The sequence below is a fragment of the Lycorma delicatula genome, chromosome 6, assembly GCF_047948215.1.
Source record: "Lycorma delicatula isolate Av1 chromosome 6, ASM4794821v1, whole genome shotgun sequence".
NCBI classification, from domain to species: domain Eukaryota; kingdom Metazoa; phylum Arthropoda; class Insecta; order Hemiptera; family Fulgoridae; genus Lycorma; species Lycorma delicatula.
Genome location: NC_134460.1, coordinates 104,200,939 through 104,228,576, shown reverse-complemented (window position 1 = coordinate 104,228,576; position 27,638 = coordinate 104,200,939). Strand labels below are relative to the sequence as shown.

At 29.0% G+C, this 27,638-nt stretch overlaps 1 protein-coding gene and 1 long non-coding RNA gene across 3 annotated transcripts in view; one reads left to right on the top strand and one right to left on the bottom strand.

Annotated features, from left to right (window-relative positions):
- The window catches only part of LOC142326096 (arf-GAP with dual PH domain-containing protein 1-like), a 37,980-nt gene extending 23,239 nt beyond the window's left edge, over positions 1 to 14,741 (top strand). The window contains exons 6-8 of one of the 2 annotated variants that reach the window (XM_075368278.1): positions 3,135 to 3,357; positions 8,188 to 8,306; positions 13,827 to 14,741. In XM_075368278.1, coding sequence (XP_075224393.1) covers positions 3,135 to 3,357; positions 8,188 to 8,243 — 279 coding nt within the window. In that variant the 3' untranslated portion in view covers positions 8,244 to 8,306; positions 13,827 to 14,741. Of the gene's footprint in view, positions 1 to 3,134; positions 3,358 to 8,187; positions 8,307 to 13,114 lie in introns of both variants that reach the window. The other variant, XM_075368277.1, reaches the window with a different exon arrangement.
- LOC142326098 (uncharacterized) lies at positions 993 to 22,401 on the bottom strand. The gene is made up of 3 exons (XR_012756692.1): positions 22,334 to 22,401; positions 2,227 to 2,381; positions 993 to 1,034 (listed from the first exon to the last, which is right to left on the bottom strand). It is a non-coding gene; the product is annotated as an uncharacterized LOC142326098 (long non-coding RNA).
- Positions 22,402 to 27,638: the final 5,237 nt, after the last annotated feature.

Below are 27,638 nucleotides of genomic sequence, written 5' to 3'. Positions count from 1 at the left end.
CTACTTTTTTTGTTAAGGCCATTACAGGTATTTCTGTGAACAAAAATTTATGAAATTTTTCTAGATAGCCTGTATCTTCTGGAGTGAAAATAGATTAAGCAAAATTTCAAAGTAGATAATAAAAAATCCCATTCCTAAATAATTAAAATTCACAAAAATGTTAACTCCCATTCTAGTAATATTCAATCTAATTTTTCTTGGTTGGCAGCAGCAATGAGCTATCAGATTATAGTACTAACTTTCCAATTTTTGATTTTGTTAATATAAATTAATGGACTTATGTATAATCACTGAACAATTGGCAGCTTAATAACCAATTTTTCATTTTAATTATTAAACGTAATGACAAAGTAATTCTTAAACTGCTATTTTGTTGTTGTTGTGGATACGCTTCAACAATTGAGAAAAATCATAGCCTTGCATGCACAGCTTTGTTCAACAGACCAAAATCATTTACTTAATCTACATAAAACCTGCTAAAAGATTTCAGTGATTTTTAGCATTTTAATATGTAGGTTTTTTGCAATTAGCTAAAGATGGTATTCATCATGTTTTTAAATATCCAATATTGTTTTAACAACATTTGGACACTAATTTTCTATCAGTAAGAATCAGCAGTAAACTGTCTCCTGATTGCACTGATTTCAGAACAACATCTTATTTATGATTTTGGTTATTTAAAAAAAAAAATATCATTTAAGAAATGTAGCAGTCTATTAATAACCTTTTGTTTTTATTTCAACAGTAATAATATTCAGAATTATTGTGTGTATATTTAAAAAATGACTACAGTAGCTTGCAAATTAATCTGAACAAAGATGTTACTTAATAAAAAGTAACTTTATTTAGAAAAAAAATCATACCTGTACAATTGTAAATATCTAGTAATTAATATGTCCGGCTTTATTCTTAATTACTTCACCTGCATGCATGTTCAGAAAGAGAAACAACAGTTTTTGAGCACTAAGAAAGTGCTGGACACTAAGAAAGTGCTGGAAAGTATGGACATAACTCTATGTCCATTATTATATAATCTAGACAGAACAAAAAATACAAAAATATGATTTTGTAATAAAAAGTGAAATAAACTTACACAAAATTCACGTACAATAAATTCACGTTACACAGACAACTTAAGAACAGTGTGGTCAAACAGAATAGCCACAACATAGAAATAAAAAAACAAAAAAAAACTATGTGTGTTCAGATTAATTTGCACACTATTGTAATTAAAGTTGCATACAAGTGTAACTATAGTCTTCAATCAGGCAAGTTTGAATTTGTCTGAGCTGAGCTGAACTGCCTTTTTAAATGAAAAAAATTCTATTTGGGTTCTTAAATAAAAATTAGTGTCCTGTTTTTAGACATTATGAGAATGTTTAAAAAATCAGTAAGTATCAATGAGTATAAGAGTCCTTTCTAAATTTTCATATTAAAAGAAAAAATCATTGTTTCTAATTTTAACTAAATAAAAGCTGGTGTTTCATAACATAAAAAACAAAAATTAGATTTACAAAAAAAAATTACTTAGATAGTTAGATGTGATCTATCTAACATCTTTTTATAAGAAAAAAGAATTTTTCTTCCGTTTATCAACTATATAATACCTTCCACAACCTTACATCAGTTAAGGTAAAGAAGTTGCCCTGACTGAAGATACATCTCTATATACTAATTCCTTAGGTTGTATAGCCATAAAGGAAAATTTAAACTTAAGAAGGAAAAGCAGAGAATTTTATCTTTAAAATTGCAGAATGAAAATAATTCTAAACACTGCTATCTTTAGATGTATCTGTAGATTATGTATATCAGTGGTTTTTTCAGGCCATGATAGTAATATAATAAAAATCAGTTTAGATATACAAAATTGAGTAAAAAAAGAAAAAGAATTACAACCACTATTAGATTGAATTGCATACTCAGTATTTAACTTGCTGAGCACAGCAAGTTTGGTCAATTTTATTTGTTAAGGTGCTTATAAATTAGCCTTTTAAACAGTTACGTACTCTAATAAAAAATGTAATCAATACTGTAATTATAATACATAAATATTACTTCAGTCAGTATTATACATGAAATGCCGAATCTGCAAATTGTATTATGTAGTATGTACAGTAATGTATCATTCTTTACTCTAATACAAAACTTATGATATTCCTATCCCCTTTTTATAATTGCATTACTAGATTTATTAAATTAAATTGGTAATTAAGTTTCTTTACTTACTGGAAAGTATATTTTTTATTTTTCTTGTATTTAATCCTTTGCATAGCCATATTCACCAAGGACTTGACATTTTCAAGATTTTGAGTGCTAAGTGAGGGAATATACATGAAACAAAAATTTTCCCATTGAAAATCATATATAGACTAATTATAAACCTGTAAAATTATAAGAAATTACTGTACAAAATACTGTGGTTGCAGAACAAAAGAAACAAAAAAATGAAATTGATTAAGAGGTATATTTAATAAGTTTGCCCTGACATTTTCTCTTGACAAAAAAAATAAAATATGGATTTTGAAAAATTATCTAGATCTAATAAAAAATTAAATGCTATTAAATAAATCTGTCCTGCAAACCCCCAATAACTCCAGTTACTGATATTTCTGTTTTTAATTCAATTTCAATCCCTATGTTTTACTATGTATATCTATATTTACTATGAATCCCTATGTAATTTGACCACTCAGATTTTAACATCACTGTTGTATGATACCAACTGATAATTTTTAATTAAGATTACAACAGAGTACAAACAAAGACAATACAAAGTACAAATCAAGTAGTGGGAATGGGTGAGCTACTAAGGAATTGTTTCAGCAGGTTTTTAAAAATACCTCAAAAAAAAAGTGTAAAATAATGAGATCCAATATTTTCTAAAATTGAAAATAATGTTTTTAGATTATTTTAAAGGCACTTATTCTTGTTAAGAATAAGTGCCTTTAAAGTGAATAAGGGGGAACATTAAGTAATTCCTCTGAATCTCTGTTTAAAGGTGGAAATGAATTTTTTAATCACAATTCTTGTATTTCTAGTATATATCCGGTTTACTAATACAAAAATTTTTTTTTAGATTAAAATAGGTAGTTTTCAGGTAGATTAAAAGATTTTTCTTTCAATTTTAAACACAGGATGCTCATCCAAAAGGAGAAATATTCCTTGGGCATATGCTCAATGGATACAGTGTAAGAGTTGGAGTTCCTCCTGGTACAAGAGACCAAGGATTTAGTTTTACATTACGTACACCACAACGTTGGTATTACCTATCTGCAGCAACATCAACAGATAGAGATTTATGGATACAGTCTATAGATTGTGTTATTGATAAAGAAATGACGCCTCAAGATTATTCTGGTATGTATGGTTATGGCTCCTTAAATTTTATTTTTAATTGATCCAAACTATCAGCCCAGTTGGTATAATTATTAATATGTTAGACTTTCATTTAATTGGTTGTCAGTACTTTTAATTGAAGATAATTTTTATTTAATTGAAGAATCCTCATTTGGTGTGACATTTTTCATCACTTCATCCCCTTTATCTTTTTTCTAAATGTGAAATATACTAAATTACAATATAGGTAACAAATGTGATGATAAATTTGTTTATATTTGAAACACTAAATATACCCGAAATATTACTTCAATGTTCAAGATTTTCACAGAAAATTATGTTATTAAAATGAAAATAAAGTTATCGTAAAAAAAAAAAATAATTTCAAAATAAATAACATTTTAAATTCAGAAAAGCAGAAAAAGTTAATTTATATTTTATATATTTTTTTAAATATCTTGTGTTTTGTAAAAAAACAGATATGTATATGGCATAAACATACACAAACATTTCTCTTTAATTATGGTTTTCTGGTTGATTTCTTTTTAGAAAGTGATATTAATTTACTTGAATTTAATTTCATAAATAATTATTTTTGAAACATTCAATTTTTATACATTTTACTAGCAAGTTTTATTATTTTTAACGTATTTCCTATCTTCTTAGTCGTTATATGATAAAAATGAAAGTTATCAATTATAGTTGTTATAGCTTCTATTACCCAGCCACACTACTTTGCAGCTTCTAGAACAGAAGCAGTGTTCTACATTTATTGTCCCTATCTAAGAAAGCTATCTTTATTGTTATCTTTTATTGAAATCTTTATTGTTATCTAAGAAAGCTTTTCCAACTTCATAAACAGTAAAGCAATTTATTAAGTATCTTGAAAAATGGTCAAGAACATGACTCTATTGTAGTTTTTTGATATATCTCATAACAAATGCTTTTATATTATTATGAACATTTCTTGTTATTGTTGCATAAATTTCACAAGTGAAATAAAAGCTATTAATAGTTTACAAAACAAAGGAGCTCAATTCTCCTTCACCAAAAACACTTAGGTGCAGGATGTCTTCAGAAAATCTTGATTAGGTCTAAATAGAGCCTCAATACACCACGTGTTGGTCGTGGATAAGTATAAGAAATTCATTGAACTGAAGAGGAGAACTCAAGGATTTAAATATTAATTTTAACTTTGGAATAGAGATATCTATTCTTTCAAACTGAACTTTTAAATAACTTATGCATGATGGACATTTCTAAAGCAGAAACTACTATAAGTAATAATCTGAAAGGAAAATTCACCATTTTTAGAAAGAATGATGTGTTGGAAAGGATTCTGGTGAACTGATATACAAGAAGAGATCAGAGTCTTCTGTAAACCCAAAATCAAATTTAAAACCAATAAATATGTATCTGTTTGTAACTTTAAACTTAAATTTACTTTTAAAAGTAGTAAAATTAAAAGAATTGATCTAACAAGAAATTCTTATTTTGCTACTTCAAGGAACTAGATACATAGAAGAAAACACTTGTGGTGCTAAATCTCAGAATCTTAAATGGTAGAACAATAAAAGTAATAATGCAAAAAACATGCTACATTTGGGCACAACGTTTTTTATAAAAAGAAACTTTTAACTATCACAAATTTTTATTTATATTTATTTATATTTTTATTCACCCTCATGAAGACTATCATTTCTAAATTTAAGATGTGGAAATAAAAATTATACATTAATCAGTGCACATATATTAATAAATAAAGCCAAAAGAAATAAAAACAAAAGATAACAGAAAAAGTAGATAAATTTTGAGAACTTTTAGAAACAGAAAAATGTTGGTCAGTCAAAAAAAGGAAATAATTTACTGAAAAAATGAAAGAATACTGGAGAAAGCAAAAAGAGTAGAGGAAGAAATCATAAAATTTATTTCACAAAATCTAAATGTAATCAAAATTGGTGATAAGAAGAAAAACTAGTAGAATGAAAGTAATGACATAAAAATGTACACATTCAGATTTACATGTAGTAAACTATTCTCTTTCTTATTAATTTACACTTTACACATATGATTTGTTAATTCTTTTTTTTTTTTTAATTAAAACCATAATACCTAGCTTTCAACACATTCAGATAAAATTTTGTCAAACAATGGCTATTCCATAACTGACTTCAGATTGGTTGGTAAAAAGAGAAATACAGAGAAAAAGATTTTTCTCAAGAGTATATACATTTGGATACACTGGACAACAGCTCTCATCCATCCACTACACAAAAAAGTGTACAAAACAGACCCTAACAATTGCAGGGGAATCTCACTCCTAGATACAAAATACAAAATTCTTTCAAGAATCATCCTCAGAAGGATTGGTTTACAATTCGAGAAAGAAATAGGAGCATACCAGGTAGGTTTCAGACCCTGGAGGAGCTGTCCAGACCATATCATGAGTCTCAAGCTAATAATGGATTATAACAGGAAAAGAAACAAAGACATAGTGATAACATTTGTAGATTTCAAGAAAGCTTATAACTGCATCCAGAGAGAATCCCTACTAAAAATTCTAAGACACCTCAAACTACATATCCAATTAATAAACATGATAAAATTGACTTTCACAAACACTAAGTCAAAGCTAAAATTCAGAAGCAAGCTCTCAGAACCTTTTAAGATCAAAACAGGACTGTTCCAAGGCTATGGACTCTCACTGCTGTTATTCAATTCACTCCAGAGATGGTAAAACCCATTTTTCCCCCTTTTTTTGTTTTTTTTTTTGAGTTTTTTTGGAATGGCTCAAAAAATGCCCCCTGAAAGTAAAAATAGACTAAAAAATCAAAATAAACTGTCTTGGTTTCACCAACAACTTGGCACTATTAGCAAATGACATCTGTGAAACTAAATCACAGATATTAGAACTTCAAAACATTGGAGTCATTTAGAGAAATGGGACAGGGTTGTCTGGTTTGTTGCAAATATTAATACACAGCCTTTATGTTGGTACAGTACTTTGACAGATAAGAAAGGGGAGTTGGTGGGGATAGTTTTATTGTAGAACACAATCTCAAGGTTTATAATGTTTTGGGTGACTTGCCAACCTTCGCAGGAATGGTGGATAGTAGAAAGTTGTTAGCTGCACCAATATAGATGTGATGGTTGGAAGAAATATTCCTGGGACTGTTTGTTGATGGACAGTAGTTGATGACTGTTCCAGTGATCACCTAGAGTTAGGAAGTTATAGAATTGGCGAAGAGGCTTTCTCTTGCTTATGTGGATGCTGCAGAACACTCTATCCCACATAGTTCTGGTCAGGAGAGAATTGCTCCATGGGAGATGAAAGATTTTCTGATCTGAAGGGTGTATGAGTTGTCTTAGGCAAGCTACTCAACATGACTGTGACCATGAGCAACAAGCAGAACTTGCTTCAGAGTATAACGATTTGAGGACCCAGTATTTTCGTATGATTCAAACAGCAAAAATAAATTCTTGGCATTCTTTCGCGCAGGATCAGTACCTGTGGTGTCGTTTATAATATTTTGGGACATAAATGATTTCTGTCTGCTCTCTTGATCTGGCAAGGTGTACTGACTGGCAAGACAGAAATATTACATACACTGTTGAATGATTTACTGCCAGATGATGATGTGGAGGGTGAGTGTCAATATTGAAAAGAAGGGTTGCTTCTTTTTGTTTGGGTATGGCATCTCTTGAGATTACCGAGACTGAGGTGTGGCAGGTTGGCTCCTGAGTATAATGGAATCACTGTGGAATTCCTTGTTCGCTTGTTAGGTGTAAGTGTAGGTGCAATAACGAAGGTTCTCAATAGAATGATTTTTGCTGGTCCTTGGTAAGATGTTTGAGAAGGTGCTGTATGTGTGGATTAAGAAGGTTGGCCTTGCGAAATCTATTGATAGAGAACCAGTATGTTTTTTGACCAAGGAAAGGTACAGAGGATGCAATTTTAAAAGTGATTGACATTGTTACTAACTCTGACTCTGCTTACGTCCTGCATATATTTTTGGATACATCCAGGACATTTAATAACTTGTAGTGGCCCTCTGCCTCATATCAGTTAAATGGCATATTCTATATGAGATCAGGGTGTTACAAAGTTAATTTTGTAACCGGTAGGAAGTGCTTCGTTTTGGTGGTACTGAGGTGAGTAAGATGCTGTCGAAGAGGTGTCCTCAAGGCAGTGTGCCAGGCCCTCTGCTTTGGGTTGTGGAGTTTGACTCTCTTATGTGATTGAGGTTGCCCAGCAGATGTCATGTGCTTATGCCGATGATGGGCTTCAGCTGGTCAAATGAGACTCGTGGAACAAGGTCGAATTCCAGGCATCTCAAGCTTTAGAGGTGTGGAGCAATCAACACAAGTTGGTATTTAGCCCTTAGAAGACCAGCATATTGCTGTTGAACGGCCATTTGGCTGCTATGTGGCGAGTCCATGTTTTGATGACCAGCCGTGCTATTTTTTATATCTCGTTGCAACAGTATTTGGGTGTACTCCTTGATGAGAATTTCAAATTGAAGGGGCATATTCAGAGTGTTGCTAAGAAGGCATGTGAAGTGTTCTTCGGCATTAATAGACAAACAGGGTTTACCCTGTTGACAGGTAATTGACAAACCATCAAAAAGATTTGGTTTAGTATGGTCTAGAATGTTTATAAGAACCAGCTTTATATCCAGTGACTAAACTGACATTTGCAATTAATTGATCTAGCTGATGAATAAAAAAGTAAATTGTAATTTCTTGAACGTTAGTAAATAGAGATTTCATATTTTATTTAATTATCTTATTGAGATTATTTGTTAGCTTAAAAATAATAACCACACTATTAAATTGTATGACTTCTTGCAGTTGCTGCAAAACTAACAAGGAAAAAAGGACCTGGAAATATATTTTCTATAAGATAATAGATGTTATGATGCAGTCTTTGCTTTCAATGTTTATGTCCTGTTACATTCATAAATTACCAGGTTGGTATTATTTATTTATTATAAAATGCATATGAAGGCAATCTTAATCCAATAATGATGAAGATAATATAAATAAATAAGAAATGATGACACTTATTTTTCTGTTTGATATAGCTGTGCTTCATAATTAAAGTATATAGCAGTATGAAAAAATTATGTCAGAAAATATACTTTTTATTAACTTCAGTAGTATAAATTTGAAAATAAAGTAATTAGCTACATAAAATTACACAAAAAACTTAGCTTAATCTGCAAAAATGATCAAGAAGTGAATTGTACATTGGCTGAAGTTGGGCAAAAATTTTAATTAATCAAGAAGTCACTGTTTAATGAATGATAAATTGCAATATGTATATAATTCTTAGAGTAGACATATTTCCAAAGTGAAATAGAAAGAATTTATAATTACTGACAACACAAATTTTTCTTTTAGTATTACATTATATTCATAAAACACCACCAGTTGTGACCAAGAATCCTATGTAGTAAGTGCCATCCTGGTAATCTGCTTTGACTTGGGAATAGCATTTCAACTTTGTAAAAATTAAATAACTTATTTGTGTATTTATATTCAAAAATGTGCAACTGTTGGTTAAAAAGTCTCTTATTTCTAAAAAAAATGATAGATACCTTCATAAACCAGACAATAAAACTACCTTTGCATTACTCACCATAATATTTCTGCTTATAAGAAAGATCTTATTGTGTTTCTGTGTTTTAATTTTTTTTTTTTGTCTTCAGTCATTTGACTGGTTTGATGCAGCTCTCCAAGATTCCCTATCTAGTGCTAGTCGTTTAATTTCAGTATACCCTCTACATCCTACATCCCTAACAATTTGTTTTATATATTCCAAATGTGGCCTGCCTACACAATTTTTCCCTTCTACCTGTCCTTCCAATATTAAAGCGACTATTCCAGGATGACTTAGTATATGGCCTATAAGTCTGTCTCTTCTTTTAACTATATTTTTCCAAATGCTTCTTTCTTCATCTATTTGCGCAATACCTCTTCATTTGTCTATTTATCCACCCATCTGATTTTTAACATTCTCCTATTGCACCACATTTCAAAAGCTTCTAATCTTTTCTTCTCAGATACTCCGATTGTCCAAGTTTCACTTCCATATAAAGCGACACTCCAAACGTACACTTTCAAAAATCTTTTCCTGACATTTAAATTAATTTTTGATGTAAACAAATTATATTTCTTACTGAAGGCTCGTTTAGCTTGTGCTATTCGGCATTTTATATCGCTCCTGCTTCGTCCATTTTTAGTAATTCTACTTCCCAAATAACAAAATTCTTCTACCTCCATAATCTTTTCTCCTCCTATTTTCACATTCAGTGGTCCATCTTTGTTATTTCTACTACATTTCATTACTTTTGTTTTGTTCTTGTTTATTTTCATGCGATAGTTCTTGTGTAGGACTTCATCTATGCCGTTCATTGTTTCTTCTAAATCCTTTTTACTCTAGGCTAGAATTACTATATCATCAGCAAATCGTAGCATCTTTATCTTTTCACCTTGTACTGTTACTCCGAATCTAAATTGTTCTTTAACATCATTAACTGCTAGTTCCATGAAAAGATTAAAAAGTAACGGAGATAGGGAACATCCTTGTCAGACTCCCTTTCTTATTACGGCTTCTTTCTTTTGCTCTTCAATTGTTACTGTTGCTGTTTGATTCTTGTACATGTTAGCAATTGTTCTTCTATCTCTGTATTTGAACCCTAATTTTTTTAAAATGTTGAACATTTTATTCCAGTCTACGTGTTTTAATAAATTACGAATTTAAGAGATATTTCCATCAAATTATTTTTAAATTTTACTTTTTATAATCAACACAATTGTCAATGAGTATTTAAATAAGATTGCTTGAAAAAACACCTGGATTCACTGCTTCTTTGTTTAGTATATATAAATAAATATATGTTCAGATAACTTCCAACCTTATTGGTTAGTACCTTATATGTTTATTTTTTTTAAACAGACTTCAATAAAAGTAGGAAGTTCTCAGTTTAGCCCACAGTTATATATATATATATATATATATATATATATTATATCTATATTTAAATTCTATTAAACCATCAATTACAAAATATTGAGAGATAAGGCATGTCTTACCTTAATTTTTTATGAAAATACTTAAGTGGGATCTCACATCCTCAGTCATGATTGAAATAATTCTGTTATTGCATAATAACAGAAAAATTACATGATAATTAAGATATGTCTTATCTCAATATTCTGTGCTAGGTGATTTATTTAGTAGAATTTAAATATAATTTAACAGTACAGAGGAATAATAATCCAAAAAGATTAATTTTAGTAAAATGTTTATATCACACACACACACACACACACACACATATATATATATATATATATATATATATATATATATATATATATACATACATACACACACACACACACACACACACGTGCACACACACATACATATACATACACACACACAAAGCCTTGCTTTCACATAAAGGCAAATTCACCTACTTCAATAACTCTTTTGTTGTTTCATTTGTAGAGGAATAAAGGAAGTTTCACCAGCAGTTCCTCTGTAAGTTTTTCCTGATAACCGAAGTGGAAAACTTTAACAGAAGATTAATTGAACATATTAGAAAATTTGTTCATCATCATGTTTGATTTTTTATTATTGTAGCATAATCGTTACATATACTTATCATTTCAACAGTCTCTTTACATCATTACTTTGCATTTCTTTTGAATCACATATGAAGACAATTATAGACAATTTTGTAGGGCTATCCAAATTACAAATAAAAATAAAACCAGAAACTGTAAACAATATGAAACCAGTTTTAAAAAATGTACCTAAGACTTAAAGAACTTCTTTAGTTCTTTAAATGTTAACTTTTTGAATTAACACAAAATTAAGGATTAATAAGTTGGTAGTTTGTTTTTGATTTAGTTCTGACTTCTTAAAGTCAAAATTTAAAGAAAATTGAAACAGTCTTATTTCTAGTTTTAAGAGCAGCTTTTTCTAACTAAATTTTATGCACATACAAACTTTAACCACTTATATTTTTTGCATAATTCATTGTTTATTTTATAATGTTGGTTTTACCATACTTCCTTTAGATCTGTCCCAGTAAATACTTGTGCAGTTCCTTTTTTTAAGCCCTATAGTAGCATTCTTATATTCCTGACATATACAGTAATGTATCATTATGTGTCAAACTGAAATAATTATTTATGTTAATTGTCTTCTAATCCATTAATTCATTATACTTATTAACTATTTCTGCCCTCTGTTCACTTATCAAATTCCTTTAGCTTCTCGTTCCTCAATATACCTTGATTCTGGATCCAATTCATTTCATAGAAATAATAATTTTCTAAAAATGTCAACAAAACGTTTAAAATAGACATGTAAAATTACATTCTATTAACATTATAATTGTTAAAGTCCTAACTGTTGAATACAAGAAATTAGAATCTTTAACAAAAACCTTAGTCTCTTCAGATACACAAGTTTTATTTTGTAGCCTATTATTTCCACTGAATTTTTTTGTTTTATCAGCGTGATATTTCGAGCATCTATATTACTAACTGGGAAAATTTATAAATGAAAAGAATCTGAGATGTAAGGCTTACTAGATGAAATTCAAGAGAACGGGTTCAAGGGATAGTACTAACTCCCAGATTAATCTTAGAAGAAAGACAATCTAAAGAATCTGTATGCTGCATGATGTTTATTGATTACAACATTCAGTTATGCAGACTGGAATAAAACATTTAAAATTAAGGAGCAGAAATAGGAAGTACTTCCTGCTAATATGAAGTAGGAGCAGTTGTGAAATTATTGGAAAAGAGAAACTTTAATTGAAAACAAATAAGAGTACAAAAAATAATATTAATTGTGACAAAATGTAAGATACAGAGATGAATACTAAGAATTTTGAATGAAGAAGTGGGGTTAAACACTTTTAAAAATGTATTGGTGAAAGCAACTATGTAGAAAAGTAGTAAATAAATATAGTTTTTTTTTTTTCGTAAGTAATAAAATCTGTCACGGATAGATGTTTATCTTGCAATTTAATCTACCACATATCATGGTAATGGTTATGTGAATTCCTTTGAATAAATTTTTCAAATTTCAGAATAAAACAGGGATTTTTTCTCCCCTCTATTTTAAATATGTACTATAAATAGAATTGCTTTCATTCCTTTCTAAATATAATAAACAAGAGGTTGACTAATCAATTTATTGTACCACTAAAATCGAGTAAATTTTAAGCCAAAGTGACTTGTTTCTCTAATATATCATGAAAAATGTAAAATGTAAAACTTCTCAAAGAATTTTTTTTTGGCAAAATTCAAGTGATAAACAATTACAGAACTAGCAGATTTTTTACCAACATACAGAAGTTTTATTCAGATTTTCAATTTTTTTTTTGCTGATATGAGTGAAATTTAATTGGCAGTTAATGGGCTAATTTAATAATGTAAGGCATAGGAAGGGAGACAAAAATTGAAGTGCATAAAGGAAACAAAACTGAAGGACATAACAGATTTGGTGAAGTATGATCAAGCACAGACATATTTTAAAATGGTACAATTGTAGAATAATTTATAACCAATCTCTGAATAAATTTAATAAAAAAATGGGATAAATTTAAATGATAGCATTTGTAATTATGCAAAAGTTTTTATTTTAGTATATTAAACAAACTTGAATTAAATGTAAAATTATGTTTGCATGCACTAGAATAATGTTTGTTTTTGTTTAGCATGAAAAAAAGTTTTTTTAATGTTTATTTAGGTTGCAAGAATGATGAATTCTGGGACCAAAAAGACTAAACTATTGTTTATAATATATATATATATATATAAAAGAATAAAAATATTCTTATTTATTGTTAATTCTGATAAAAATATATAATAAGTTTGTTATATATAATCATTTATATAATAAGGGGAAGTTTTTTTTCTAATTCTTAGTCATTTATTAGTAGTAATTTTTTATTTACCAAATATTTTACACATAATGTTTATTTCACTGTGTCAGTATTAAAGAACTCAAAATATAATGAATAAATTATTTATTAGTAATTATAAATTTTTTTAAGTACTGACTGTATGAGATTGCAATACAGATTTTTTTTCTTATAATACCGTTAAGTAATTAAATTCACTATGATAACAACAAATTTTTTGTTGTTATAACCATAAACATTTTAGCTTCAAAATTATGGCCTTGCTAATTTTGACTGTTCATTACTTTTTACTTACTTCCTTTTTATACATGTTTATGAATGATAATTTTATTCAAAATATTGTTACAGTACAACCCATATTAAACTCAGATATGAAATCTGCCTTAATAGTCCATAAAATTTAAATCTGCTGGTCCAATTAAGGTTTAAAATGTGAAGCAAGAACATGGACCTTTATTTTCTGTAGTAATAATTAATTTAATGATGATTGAATCTTCACAAACACAACAGTAGGGTAATAAAAATTTTTGTTATCAGATTTTAAGAAGTGCTCACTTGGGTTCTATAGTGTCTCCCAGCCATCATTCTGTCATTAGGTTCTAATTAACAACAAATCATCGTGCTTGGCAATTCTGAGAATGTAGAAAGCACTTTTCAATGCTGGCTATACAAATGAGCTGTATCCGATATAAAATGAACTGCACAAAAAAAAGAAGACTATCACAATTTCATACAAAGCAGTCAATCAACAAATTAATGGATAATTTGTATTTAATGATTTCTTAATTTTTTTATATGCTGTGCATATAATTATTGCAAAATAAATTTAAGAAATTAAGAGTAGATATTTTTTTTTTGCTCAAACAAACAATGTATTATTGAAGTTCAAAGTAATATAAATGTAAAGTTAATGTATTTTAAAGTTAATTTGTATAATTACAAAAAAAATTTATGTATTTTTTATTTATTTAATTTGAAAAATGAATATAAAGATTGTTTTGAATTATTCTATTTTTCAAAAAACAATAATCATTAATCTTAATGTTAAAAATTTGTTGAAGAATATTGTTGTTCTACAAAAAATTAAGAAGATTAAATATAAACAATAACTAATTGATCAAGTGCCTGGTTAAAAATAGATATAGCTGCACTATAATATAATGAAATTTAAATTACCTGCAATATTTATTTTTTTATTCAATTTCACACTTTATTTAGATGAATTAATTTGGTTTCTTAAAGAACTATGTGTAAATACAAAGCTAAGGAAATATTCTGAAAAATCTCAGAATGAAGGGTTCAAAACTCAATGACTTTTATTTATATAAACTAAAGAGTTTAGCTGTTTTATCTCTTTCACGATTTTAGTTGCTGTTATAATATAAAATATATTAGTGTAATGAGTGTAAAAAAATGTATAGATTAAAATGTAAATAAACTTAGTAAGTAAAATATGCTGGTGCTATAATATTATAACCTCTTTGTCAACCCCTGGTTGGAAAATATGATCACTCTGCTACCTCATTCCTGTACTCTCACATGGGATACATTTTCTTTTGATTCAGAAATAATGTTAGTTTTAAATATACATATAGTTTACAGTTATTATGAAATGGTATTTTTTAAAAATTCAAAACTCAAATGCATTATATTTCTTTAAAGAACTGACTTTTTTTTAATAATAATAATAGAAATAATAAAATTACTGATCAAAACAATAATATTAAGATTTTAAGAGAGAAATGACAGTGCTCAAAGGTGATGTGTTAACAAAGCCCCTAACAAATACACAGTTTGACAATAAGCGTTGGCACTTAGCATTAAATTTTTTGTTAGCGGATAAACCAATGTGTTTGTTTTTATTTAAACACTTTTTCTTTCTAACATGAATATTTTTGCCAGAATTTGTAAAAATGGGAATTACATCGCCGATTTCATAATTACACCCAGAGCACATTTTGAGAGTTATTAGCATTTTGAACACATTTCTGAATAGAAATTGCAATGCCCATAGAAGCAGACTAGGTTTTGGAAAAAAAAAATAAAGAAACGAATTAAGATATTTAACCGTATTTTAATTAATATCTTTTAACTACATAAGCATGGATTTGTATGTTAAAATATATAAGTAAAACCATTTTAATTAAAGAAAAATGGAACTTAAAGTTCAATTAAAAATTTTAACTGTTTTTAAAACTGCAAAAATTTTTAAGAGAAACTGATCTTGAAAATTAAAGTTTGATATAACATTAGAAAATAAAACTTACATTATATAATTGAACCATTATATAACCATTATATAATTGAACATTATATAATTGAGACCATATCTATTAACATTAGATTAACAGTAATTAACAGTAATAAAAATATTTTGTGGTATCACTCATATAGACCAGCCTTTGAGCAAATAACTGATGTATATACAATGATTACAAACAGCTTTGGACATAGTGTCAATATAGCAAAGAAATCAGTAATCCCAGCCTCTGTTACAGCAGATGTACACATTACTTATAATTGTGTTTGATAAAATTTTATTGTAATAATTTTCATCTAGAATAAAATATTCAATAAATTTATAAATAAATGAATTACATTTCATAGATGTAGCTGCTATGGTTTTAACCACAATTATTTTATGTAAAAATATGACAGAATTTATATTATGTAAATGCATGCAAGAAAAAGATGCAAATATATCATTGTATATGTACAGAGAGATATCTATTATAATCTAGCATAACATCTACACTTATCAAAGTAATTATGCATTGGTTTAACACACACAACAGAATAAATTATGTTTAACTTATTACAATATAAAACATAACAATTTCTTAGTAGTATGGTTACTATATTAAATTTATTGCAGAAAATTCAATTGCGTAGAAAATATGTTTACAATGAAACCTAGATTCAGCAGAATTCAAAAACTTATTTACATTTAATTTGTGGTGAGTTCATGTCAAAATTTTAAATAATAAATTCATTTTGCCCTCATACTGTTTACATTTTCGTTTTGCAACTGATGAGCCAAATTATACTTTATTTAAAAACAATTTTTTTTTAAATTATATATTACTGAATAAATCAATACATGCATTTTTGAAATATATGAGAATATACAACAGTAAATAAATTCAATACTGTGTTTTATACAAAATAAATATGACTTACTTAAGTATAGTATTTCAGATTTTTGATACAATTTTTTACCAATAATAATCTATAAAAATTCTTATTCCTGGAAGTGGGTTAGAGTAAATAAAAGAAGAAAAGAAAAGAAATGATATATTTTCTATAACAGAACAGCACTGTAAAAATCAAGGAGGATTATTAATGTTCTCTTTTATAGGATTGAAACTTATTTTATAATAAAAGAAACTTTTTGAAAGATTATTAAAATGAAAACATTTAAAATTTTTACAAAGTTAAGCTGTTTCAAGACTACATTGTCCCACAGTAGGCTACAAACTCAGCAGTTTTGCAGTCCAATCAAACTAAGTCATTAATTAAACCTCGACAATAAATTATCCACAAACTTAGGAACCCAATCACAATTTTAAAACAGCAGTGAATTTTATCATATCTTAAGTTGAAATTGCCATTTAAATAACACCTGGATACTATTATCCTGCAGCACCATAAAACAGCTGAATAGCAATTACACTATTCTACTTCATTTTAAAAATGTTGAAACTTCCCAACTTTTAAGCTCCCATAATTTTTTCCATTTGATAGAAATGACAAACAAAAGCACAGCCACTTTAAAAAATGTTAAATTTTAGAACCCTGCTAGCATATTATTTTTGCCAAAATAGTCGTGCATTTAGTCGTAGCATAGCAAACAAAAGGCGTAATAAACAGAACATGCAAAAGCCATACATCATAAAACGTAATTATCATTGTCAAATGATTGATTGGGAACCAATTTTTTTTACCAAGATAGATAATGAAGATAAACAGCATTTTAATATCTCTTTTAAATTTAAACATGAAATACCCAATATATCATTTAAATCGATCTAAAAGAACACCTTAAACAAGGGTCTTTAAACAATGTGCTATCTTTCAAATATAAAGATTGAAATTTTCTACAAATATAGTTAACAGAATGTAAAAGAAGAGAGAGAGAGTGACAAGAGACACAAAAATGGAAACCTCTTATAAGTGCCATCAACCTGATTCATAGTATTCAAACCGAATAAAAGTAAAGCAAATTTTCTCTCACTTCAGAAAGTTGTTTTTAAGGGTGAGAAATGAACATGATAAAGATTTGTTGCAATGCAACATCATACAAAAAAGTTGACCAAATACCAATAGTGAAACCAAAATCAGTAGAGCACATTAAAATAATGCCATGCAGTTTAATGTTACTATAAGTTTTGAACTAAAACTCATGCTACTTAGTTAAAAGGGAAATTTTTTTGTGACTACCTAATGATATGTAACAAACATGAATAACAGGAAACTTCTGCATTAATAACTGTTCAAGGTTTAATCAAAACCCAGCTTGACTGTAAAATTAATATAACAAAGCAAGATTGTTCAGATAACAAAAAATTTGAATAGAATTAGTTCAATGGTTTAGCTAATAAGATGCAGACAAAGGCATACACACTTTTTGGAAACCAATTTTCTTTTTTAAACACTGAAATCTGTAAATTTAATCTTTTTACATGATTTCTCTTTCATTTAACTTTCTTACAATGTACGAATATACACATTCTTTTTATTATTAAGATAAAATTGGTCTCTCTGAAAACCTTCCAAAACAGGGCCCAGAGCAAAAGTTTTTATTGTCACTATCTAGCCCAAGTTATTATTGTCACCCAGTAGTATTTCAGATGTAGATTGAGCCTAATAGGTTAAGATTTTTTTTTTAAACTAGATTATACTTTTGTAATCTAATTTGTGATAGCGAAGAAGAAAAAATTAATCGTTAGGAAAAAATTTCTAGTTTAAATACAAACATGAATGGAATGTACACACTTCAATCAGTGTAAGTAATGCACTTGAAAAAAAGAATTGGTAATACTAAAAATATCTAATGTACCACTCAAAATATAGAAATATGTATTGAAAAACAGGAATAAGCAATAATAAAATTTAAAGTGAACTAATACAAACAAAAAACTGTTTCATTATGGGTGACAAAACTCATAAATGTTAATGAGTTAACGTATAAGGTTATATGGTACACACTTGGTTTGTTGCAAAATTATGAAGTAGAGGTTCAGATACAACTGAAACTGATCCCAAATTAGTTAAATATTTATAACAATGAAGAATAAATACTTGGAAATTTAAATGGTAATGTCATTCATTCAGCAACCAACCTCATGTGTTGTTCAGTAATTAGGAAAGTAAAATACAAACCCAAGCATATTTAAATATTCAAAGTGAATCTGCAAATTTAAATATTATAAGCCATAGTAAAGCTATACACTTTACAGCTACATGACAAAATAATTCAACCAAACAATCCTCTAAAGAGAATCAATACTGAAGCACAATCAAGATTTTGATAAAAAAGATTTAATTAACAATTAAACGAAAAACCCTTTTACAAAAAAATAAAATTCTTAAACCTAGTAGCAGCTATACAAAGTAATCTTCTTCCACAATGTCCTATAAAAACAAATAGTTATCATTTCAAATTGCACCATCACTCATTTTCTGCAACTACAACAGTCTACTACTGAAATTTTAACAGTTCATTTTTTAAAAATAAATATATTTTTTCTAGAGAAGAATGTCATATTTTTTTATAAAAAAAGGAAGATTTATGAATGAAGAAGTCCTTCAAGTAAAACTGAAAAAATTAGTGTTGAATAAAGACCAAATAATTGGAACAATAGAATTATGAAAACATACATGCACTTTAACAATTACAGATTAACAAAATAAATTACTTCATAATAAATGCTGGAGTACATTAAACACAAAAAAAATCTGAAATTATATTTTGAATACTTAAAAAGTATTCCTTTTATTGTACAGATAACTTTGAAATACAAGTAAAGTTAATGAACAGAAAATAAAGTTGCTTATAACTATGTATTGTGAATTATTTTCTGTTTTTAGAAAAAAATACGTCAATCAAACAAAAATAAAAAAAGAGTGAGGAGTGAAGTAGTTTACTGTTGTCTTCTTTGCCAAGCCAGACATACTGTTGCATTTTAGCATTTTAGTCTTACAAAGAGTAAGTCATTCCTTCAAATGAAACATTACAGGTTCCCCCAAATTTTAAGATTTGTTTTTCCTGACCAATTTACTAAAAATTTCCTGAAACGTAATGTTATGCTACTGCCATTTACTCTACAAAATGTGAACATTTTTTTTCTGCAGCCTCCACCATCCCCATAGCTGCCCAACTCACATTTTTTTTATTATTTATTATTACATTAATTTTTAAACATTATTTTTTTACAGTGTATATTTAAAATTAGGCTATTTTTTGTAATAAATTGTTTCAGTTAATTACATTGCAAACTACAAAGAAAAATGAACAATATTTAATTAGTTTCTTACATAAAAACGAACATCTTCGTAACTAAAAGTAACACAGATAAGAAATAAAATATTAACTAAAGCAATTTTTAACAATAATTGGCTCGCACTTAAGATTGCTTAAAACTTTTTCACAAAGACTAGCCCTAGCCTACATTATTTTGCAAAGTAAATAAAAAACAATATTTAATAACTTGGTTTGCATAAAAATGCTAAGAAACAGATTTCAATTTAACAAAGAATATAAGTTTGATAACTTAAAGGAAAATTAAAATCATTGTGACTAAAAGTAATACAGATAAGATAACTAGAACAGAACTTCTAATTTTGTACAGAAAATAAACTAACATTTACTAGAAAATGATTTTATCACTATTATTCAATTTTTTTATGCAATTGTAGATGCTGGGGGTAGGAAGATTGTATTCATTACAAAAAAAATGTTCACTGCAGTGAGAAGCTTTAGAAGACGGTATGAAGAATGTCATTTAGAAAAAAAGAAAAGCTTTACTGCATATAACCAAAAAATTAAAATAATAATATGAGATCTCATTACATTCATATTATTATGTACATATTAAACACAAGGCAATTTTTTTTTTCAAAAAAAGTCCCTAAGGTTTACCCTTTTCTAAAAGTTTAATTTTGGCGGCTATCTGTTCTTCTGCTTCTGCCAAGATTGTAGCTCTTAACCTTTTCCTTTCTTCCTCCAGTTTTTTAATTTATGCTTGCATTTTCCTTTTCAGGGCTCTATTTTGTTCTTCTTGGGAGAAGTTTTTTCTTTTTTTATGAACAAAAACTTTTCATTGATAAATTATTGTCTCTGTGCAAATTCTCCACCAGAAGAGATTTGTTAATGAAAAAGCTACTTCTGAAAAATGCAATTATTTGAAATTTCTTGCAATTTTTCCTGACTTGTCCTGATTATTTCTAAAAATTCCTGACTAAGATTATATTTTCTGCCAGCAGGAAGCGCCATAATTTACTGTTTACCACAGAATCTAATGATATAGTTAACATCATTACTCTCAGATAGAGAGAAAAACAATGACTACTACCTCTTGCATCTTAGGTGCTTTGCTTTATATACATCACAGCAGTTATAGGTAGAAAAAATCAAGGGAGCCCTTTTGCATTACATACATTGTAATGCATTACATACACTGCCCATGTCACAGAGTAACAAGTGCAGCAGCTTTGAAAAACTAGATTATTTAATAAGCTTAGTTAAAACAGCTAAAAGAAAAAAAACAAACGCAATTACAGCTTTATCCTATTAGAAAAAAATGTAATCTTACTTATTTACAGTTTTCATAAAACAACTAATTCATAAACCATTAGCATAAAGCAATAATTCTGAAATTAAATGGTAAGAATATTAAAAGTAAGGATAAAATATGTATTACTAATTCATTATCACAAAATCTTAGATTACGAATCCAAAAGGATAAAATTAGCTATCCATAAGTCTGAAGAATTTTCTCCATATGGCAATGAAAATTTTTTTATAAATAACATAAACAGGATATGTAATTAATATTTAAGAAGGACTATATTAATTTTTTTTCTATTTAAAGATTTGATTACTGCAAATGTATTTCATTGTATACTGCATTGATATTTATGTGATGCTACCCTATTGTTTGTATTTCATTTATCTTTTGACTACAGACTTTTCACCTTCACTCTATTTAATACTATCAATCTGTTATCATAATGATATCATTAAATTGTGTCGTTTGTATATTTTCCTACGTCCATTTGGTTAAGTAACTCCTACATTCTAATTTTATTATTTTTTTTTATTATATTATTTTGCTCTTATGGTATATTACTGTATTTTATTTTTTATGGATTTTCCATAAATAAGAGTGGTAAATAAGGAATAAATAAAAATATAAAACTTAATACACCAGTTCCTTTACAGTTTCACAGTACACAATACAATTAAACACTGGAGTTTCATTGCAAATTTTTGATGTCCGTTACTTACTTTTGGCTAATGCCCATCACAGTCTGCACTTCAACTTTATTTAAAAAAATAATTAAATAAACCATTAATTATATTTAGATTAATTGTACACTAAGCAAATCAAACAACATTATAGTTCAAAACTGAAGCTCTAAAAAACCAAGCAAACAGTCTAACAATATCTCATACAGATGCTCCAAATATAAGTTTTGGAAATGTATTTACCTTGCTTCGAAATACATAACGTCTATCAATGTTGATAATTTTGATTTTAATAGATTCATGAACGTTTACGTTATAAATTCATTGACGTTTCCAATATAGGGATATAAGGTTCAATGTAAAACGTTAAAATACAATAGAATAGTTTTAATATTGCCCCGTCTAACAAATGAACAAGAACATAATTATCTATTTACAATTGTAAACATGAATTAACGCATGAATTTTAATGAAGCAGTCAAAATTAAAAACGTAAAAAATAATAATTTAGCTAAATATAATTATGAACTGGATAAGCACTTAACACTAATATCAGAATTAATAACTTACTTACCAAGCAAAAGTTGGTAACTTTTACTAGATGATTTTCTGCAACTAACTGCCGTACTACGTGCTTTCACATCATACGTAATTTCTTATTTTTAGATAACCTAACTTGAAACAAATTCAAAAACGTTTTAGAGTCGTGATAGTAAAGTTTGCAACCGACGAAATCTTTAAAATGAAATAATATCAATGATATTTATGAAAAAGGTAATAAAAAAGTTTTAGGACGAATAATTTACATGACTTAATCGTGAACATTTGTGAAAAATTGTTAAATATTAGAAATTACGAAAACATCTTTCATGAAATTCCTTAAAAAGAAACTGATCATTTGTTCTCAAACCGAACTAAGTAGTTTTAAAATAACCATATAATCTTGCGACTAAATTTTTAATTAAGAAATTTTATAATTCTTTAACAATATTGCAGTATCTAAAAACAATCTATTTGTCAACAGAAATAATGACAGTAGCGGCTCGAAGTTAAAATTAGTGGGGGTGCTGCTCCAGAAAAATTTTGCATTTGTTTTAAAATTGTGTAAAAGGAAACAAACATGTACAAAAGGTTAACGTTTTCTGTAAAATAAAAGAACCGAAAAAATTAATCAAATAGAATAGCTGGAAGCAGGATAATAATCTAATTCTACACATTGTCACATTCAACAATATGGTATGTAGTTTAAGCACAACACACGTGGAGTAAAAAATAAACTACCTTACACAGCATGCCAGGGTGGGCACTGCGGAAGCGACAGTACTCTCTCACCCTGCCAGCTTCCTACGTGTGCATGCACACAACAGCCAAACACCAAGCCGCTGGAACTGTGAAGCGCACTTAAATACAATGATTTTTGTATATTTTTCATAAACTGGGAGATGGCCACTTACATTACGCTTAAGGAATATAGTTTAAAGAAAGAATATATTATATTCTCATTATATTAAATGATATCGATAATACGAGGATCGATCCAGAAATAAGGTTCCAAAGAGCTCCAGCCACACGGGAAGATGCGAGACGAAATCTGGCAACACCATTGTGCGCGGCTGTTCCTCCACTCTCGATTCCGCCCGGCCGCGCTTCGCCACTGTCTTGGCTCAGCAGCCGTCCGAGATGGAACTTCCACTTGTTGATCCCGCCAAGTGCGAGATTCTTTCCGTAATTCGCTTTTTGCACGCCAAAGGGACTCTACCCGTGGATATTCATCGACAGTTAACAGAGGTATATGGCGACAAGTGTATGTCCGTTCAAAACGTCCGAAAGTGGTGCAGGGAGTTTAATGCCGGTCGGAAGGAAGTCCACGATGAAGAACGGAGCGGAAGACCGTCAGTTTTGGGGGCGGTTATCGAGATGGTCCAACGTGAAGTGCTTCAAAACAAGAGGATCACCGTCCGTGAACTTGTTGCTCGGATTCCTGGAAGTTCTTACGGTACAGTGGAAAGAGCTTTGATTGAAAAATTGGGGTATCACAAATGTTGTGCTCGATGGGTTCCGCGGCTATTGACATCAGAACACAAGGAGAAACGCCTTGACTGTGCTCGCCAGTTTCTTCAAAAGTGTCAAGAAGAAGGATTGTTGGACTCCATTGTTACGGGAGACGTAACGTGGGTGTTTCATTTTACTCCCGAAACGAAACAAAAATCCAAACAGTGGCGTCACCAGTCGCAAAGAAGTTCAAACAAACTCCTTCTGCTGGCAAAGTCATGGCCAGTGTTTTTTGGGATCGTAAGGGGATACTGCTGATCGATTTCATGGAGCCTGAGACAACAATCAACTCAGACAGTTATTGTGCAACACTAAGAAAACTCAGGCGAGCTATCCACAACCGCTGGCGAGGACGACTGACAGCCGGTATAACGCTGCTTCACGACAATGCCCGACCTCACGTCTCCCGTCAAACCCAGGAACTTTAGACACACTTTGGATGGACTGTCATGCCCACCCAACTTACAGTCCGGACCTCGCGACTAGTGATTATCACTTGTTCCCTAAGTTAAAGGAACACTTGAATGTCCAACGTTTCCAGAGCGACGATGAAGTCAAAAAAGAGATTAAACGCTTCCTCAACGGGTTGGCGGCGGAGTTCTACAACATTGGGATGCAGAAATTGGAGCACCGTATACAAAAATTTGTAGAAAGAAATTGCAATTATGTAGAAAAAATAGAACAAAGTTTCTTCTTTCCAACGATGTAAATTTCTATAGAATAAACAATGTTGTCTATTTGTAAAATTGATGGGAATCTTATTTTTGGACCTACCCTCGTATCATCAGGGGGTCCTGCAGTCCACAGTGCCTATACTCGAACCGTCACTGGATAATGGTATTAATATCTATTCATAAACATGGATAAAATCAGATTACATAAGGAGAGAAAGCTGTCAAATCTAATGACTTTAACCATCGTGTTTTTCGTAATTGTTCAAAAGCATAATTACTAATGCGATAATCCCATCTTCTGTTTATGTGTACGTATACATACTGTACGATATTACTAAACCTTGTCTCACGAATCTGTACAGCCGATATAAGTTAAATATGAATTCAGTATGTATTAGTTAATATCTCAGTATTTTAAACCGAGTCATTCTGTCACTCTCACGGTAATTATTGTTTTATGCGTATAAAAATGTAGTATAAACTTTCACTTGTCTGGCGCCGTGGCATGTCGATGATAAGCAATTTATGTCCAAGTTAGTCAAGTCTTCGTTATGATGTTTAATAACTATAACATCATTTATAATGCTTCACATCATTATTCAGTTAAGCGAAAGAAGGTATTTCAGTCTCTGTTATCATATTACTCTGTACGGTATACGAAACAGAGTAATACCTAATTAATACACTTAATTTTTACAACAGTTTTTTCAGTGTTATTTTCATTAATTTTAATTTACCCTTTGCTTTTGTGCCTAGTGTTAAACACATCAGGTGTTAAACAATGAGTGACTGTCGTGAACCATAAACCGGAAAACCCCTAAGTAGTTCCGAAAAAAAATAATCAGTAACGTACATATAATCTTAAAATAAGATAACTCTGAAATAGCAGTCGGAGACATTGCTTGGAAATCAAGTAACGAAATAGTATTGAAAGAAATCAAGTCAAGTGCAGTAATATTATTAGAAATAAAAATTTTATCAATATCTAATGACTAAGAATTTATTAAATTCTTTTTAATAAATTTTAGTAGATGGTAAGCCAGCTATTCAGTGTTTTGTCATAATTACCTGATTTATATTTTTTTGGTAGGTTTTATATGAATGAATTTTTTTTTATCATTGTCCAACAGTTTTATCTGATAATTTATAAGGGTATTATATTGAATTTTAATTTCTATTAGAAGGCAATAATAAAGCACCTGGGAGATAAAGTGGCCCTATTTCAATTACTTTAATCCAACTGTTTCAGTGAAACAAAAAAATTAATAATGTAAAAGTAATACTATAACTAGATGCAACTACATCTACATCCAACTCTAAATTCTTTGTGAAATTTTATTTTTTCACAAGGTGAGATTTTGTTTTACAGGGAATTTATTTTTTGGTGAAATTTTTATTTTTTCAGAATTCAATTTTTCACAAGGTATTTACTTTTTGTTAAGGTAAATACCTTAACAAAAAGTAAGGTGGGTAAGGTAGGTTAATACCACCTACCTTGCCTATTATTTATAGGTACAGTTTCCAGTTTTATCTTAGGTTTTATTAAGATAAAACCTTCATAATTTCTGCGTGTCCTATAGATTGGGAGCCCAGCTACAAAATGAACAATCAGTATGATTTTTCCCTTTTATGAGTGATAAAGTATGATCCAAATGGACAGTTGTGTATAGGCAGTGGCAGTATCTGTGGAGAGGTGGGGTGATTTTTAACAGGGGAAAGTACAACTAAATACATCAAAAAGATACTAATTCTATGCAACAAGCATTTACTACCTGTCTGAAAATGAAGTCATGCTTCTTAAACAGAAACTTGCATGCTTTGAGAAGTGGATAGCTATATTAGAGATCCTATTACAATAAGTACCAGTCTCAGTCTCTTGAGAATATAAAAATCATCATCTTTCAATGTAAAGTTGTTGAAAAAGTTTCCAAATATTTGGGATCGGTCTTTTGGAAAGTATGAATATTTTTGAATTGGTTAGGAAGAATCTGGACCTCATTAGAGACATAGCTAGGTAGATTAGTTTTGATTTTCAAAAGTACCCAAAAAGCCTACGGTTAAAATACTTAAGAGGAAATCTTACTTCACTTTGCAAAGCACTATAAAAAATGTATATTTGTGAAGAGACTAGAAAACAGAACAATCCCTAAATGGTGATAACTGTGTTTTCAGTAGTTTTTTAGGCTCAACTAATTTATAACTGATATAGCCTGAATAATCTTTAAGATTTCAAGCTTTTTGAACTACATGGCTAAAAGCACTTAATAACTAAGACTATATTTTCCAAGGAAATATTTCTCATTCTTTTTAAGAATCAATATGAGAATTCATTTGTGTACATACATAAAATATATATATATTCATTTATTATTTACTCCTTACACACATATACATATGATGTAAATACTTGTATTTTAAAGGTAACAGAATCTCCTGATCAAATCTCTAGATGAATTTACTCAATATAAATATAACAAACAAACATTCTTCAGTTGGAATATGAAATTTTAAATGGAAATGGTAAGCTAGATAATTTAAAGTGCGAATTAATGAGATGTAATGGATAAATGAACAAGATCTTCAGTTAGAAGGTTGTAGGATATTAACTTAGCTTGGTCACAACAAATTTGACAGATCACGGTTTCAATAACAAGATTCCTCCAAACCAACTGATCCTCCACCTTCATTATCCAAACATCTCTTAAGATTCCTCTGTTATCTATTCATCTGATTCTGGCTGGGATCTTCCTTTTTCTTCACAATTCACATTGAATATGATGGTTCTCTTTAAATCTAACCAAATCTCATCCTTGTTCCTCTTGCAGCACCTATTATTTTAGGGTGACCAATGCAAGTTTTCCAGTTCTCTATCTTTTCTTCATTCATCAACCGATGCTGTCATCCTTACTTGTCAATAAACCTTGTGCACAACTTTATGTATATATTATTAACCTTCTTACATTCTCCTTTGTTTCTATTAATTCAGCAATCACATCCATACATCACCAGTAGTAGTGTTTTCAGTATTTGTGATAACTGATAGTATTTATAGGGTAATTAACACAGAATGGAAACGCATAAGTAAAAATAAGAAACAAATGAAAGAATAATTTTATTATTAAGAATAAAATGATATTTTATTATTAAAGTTTT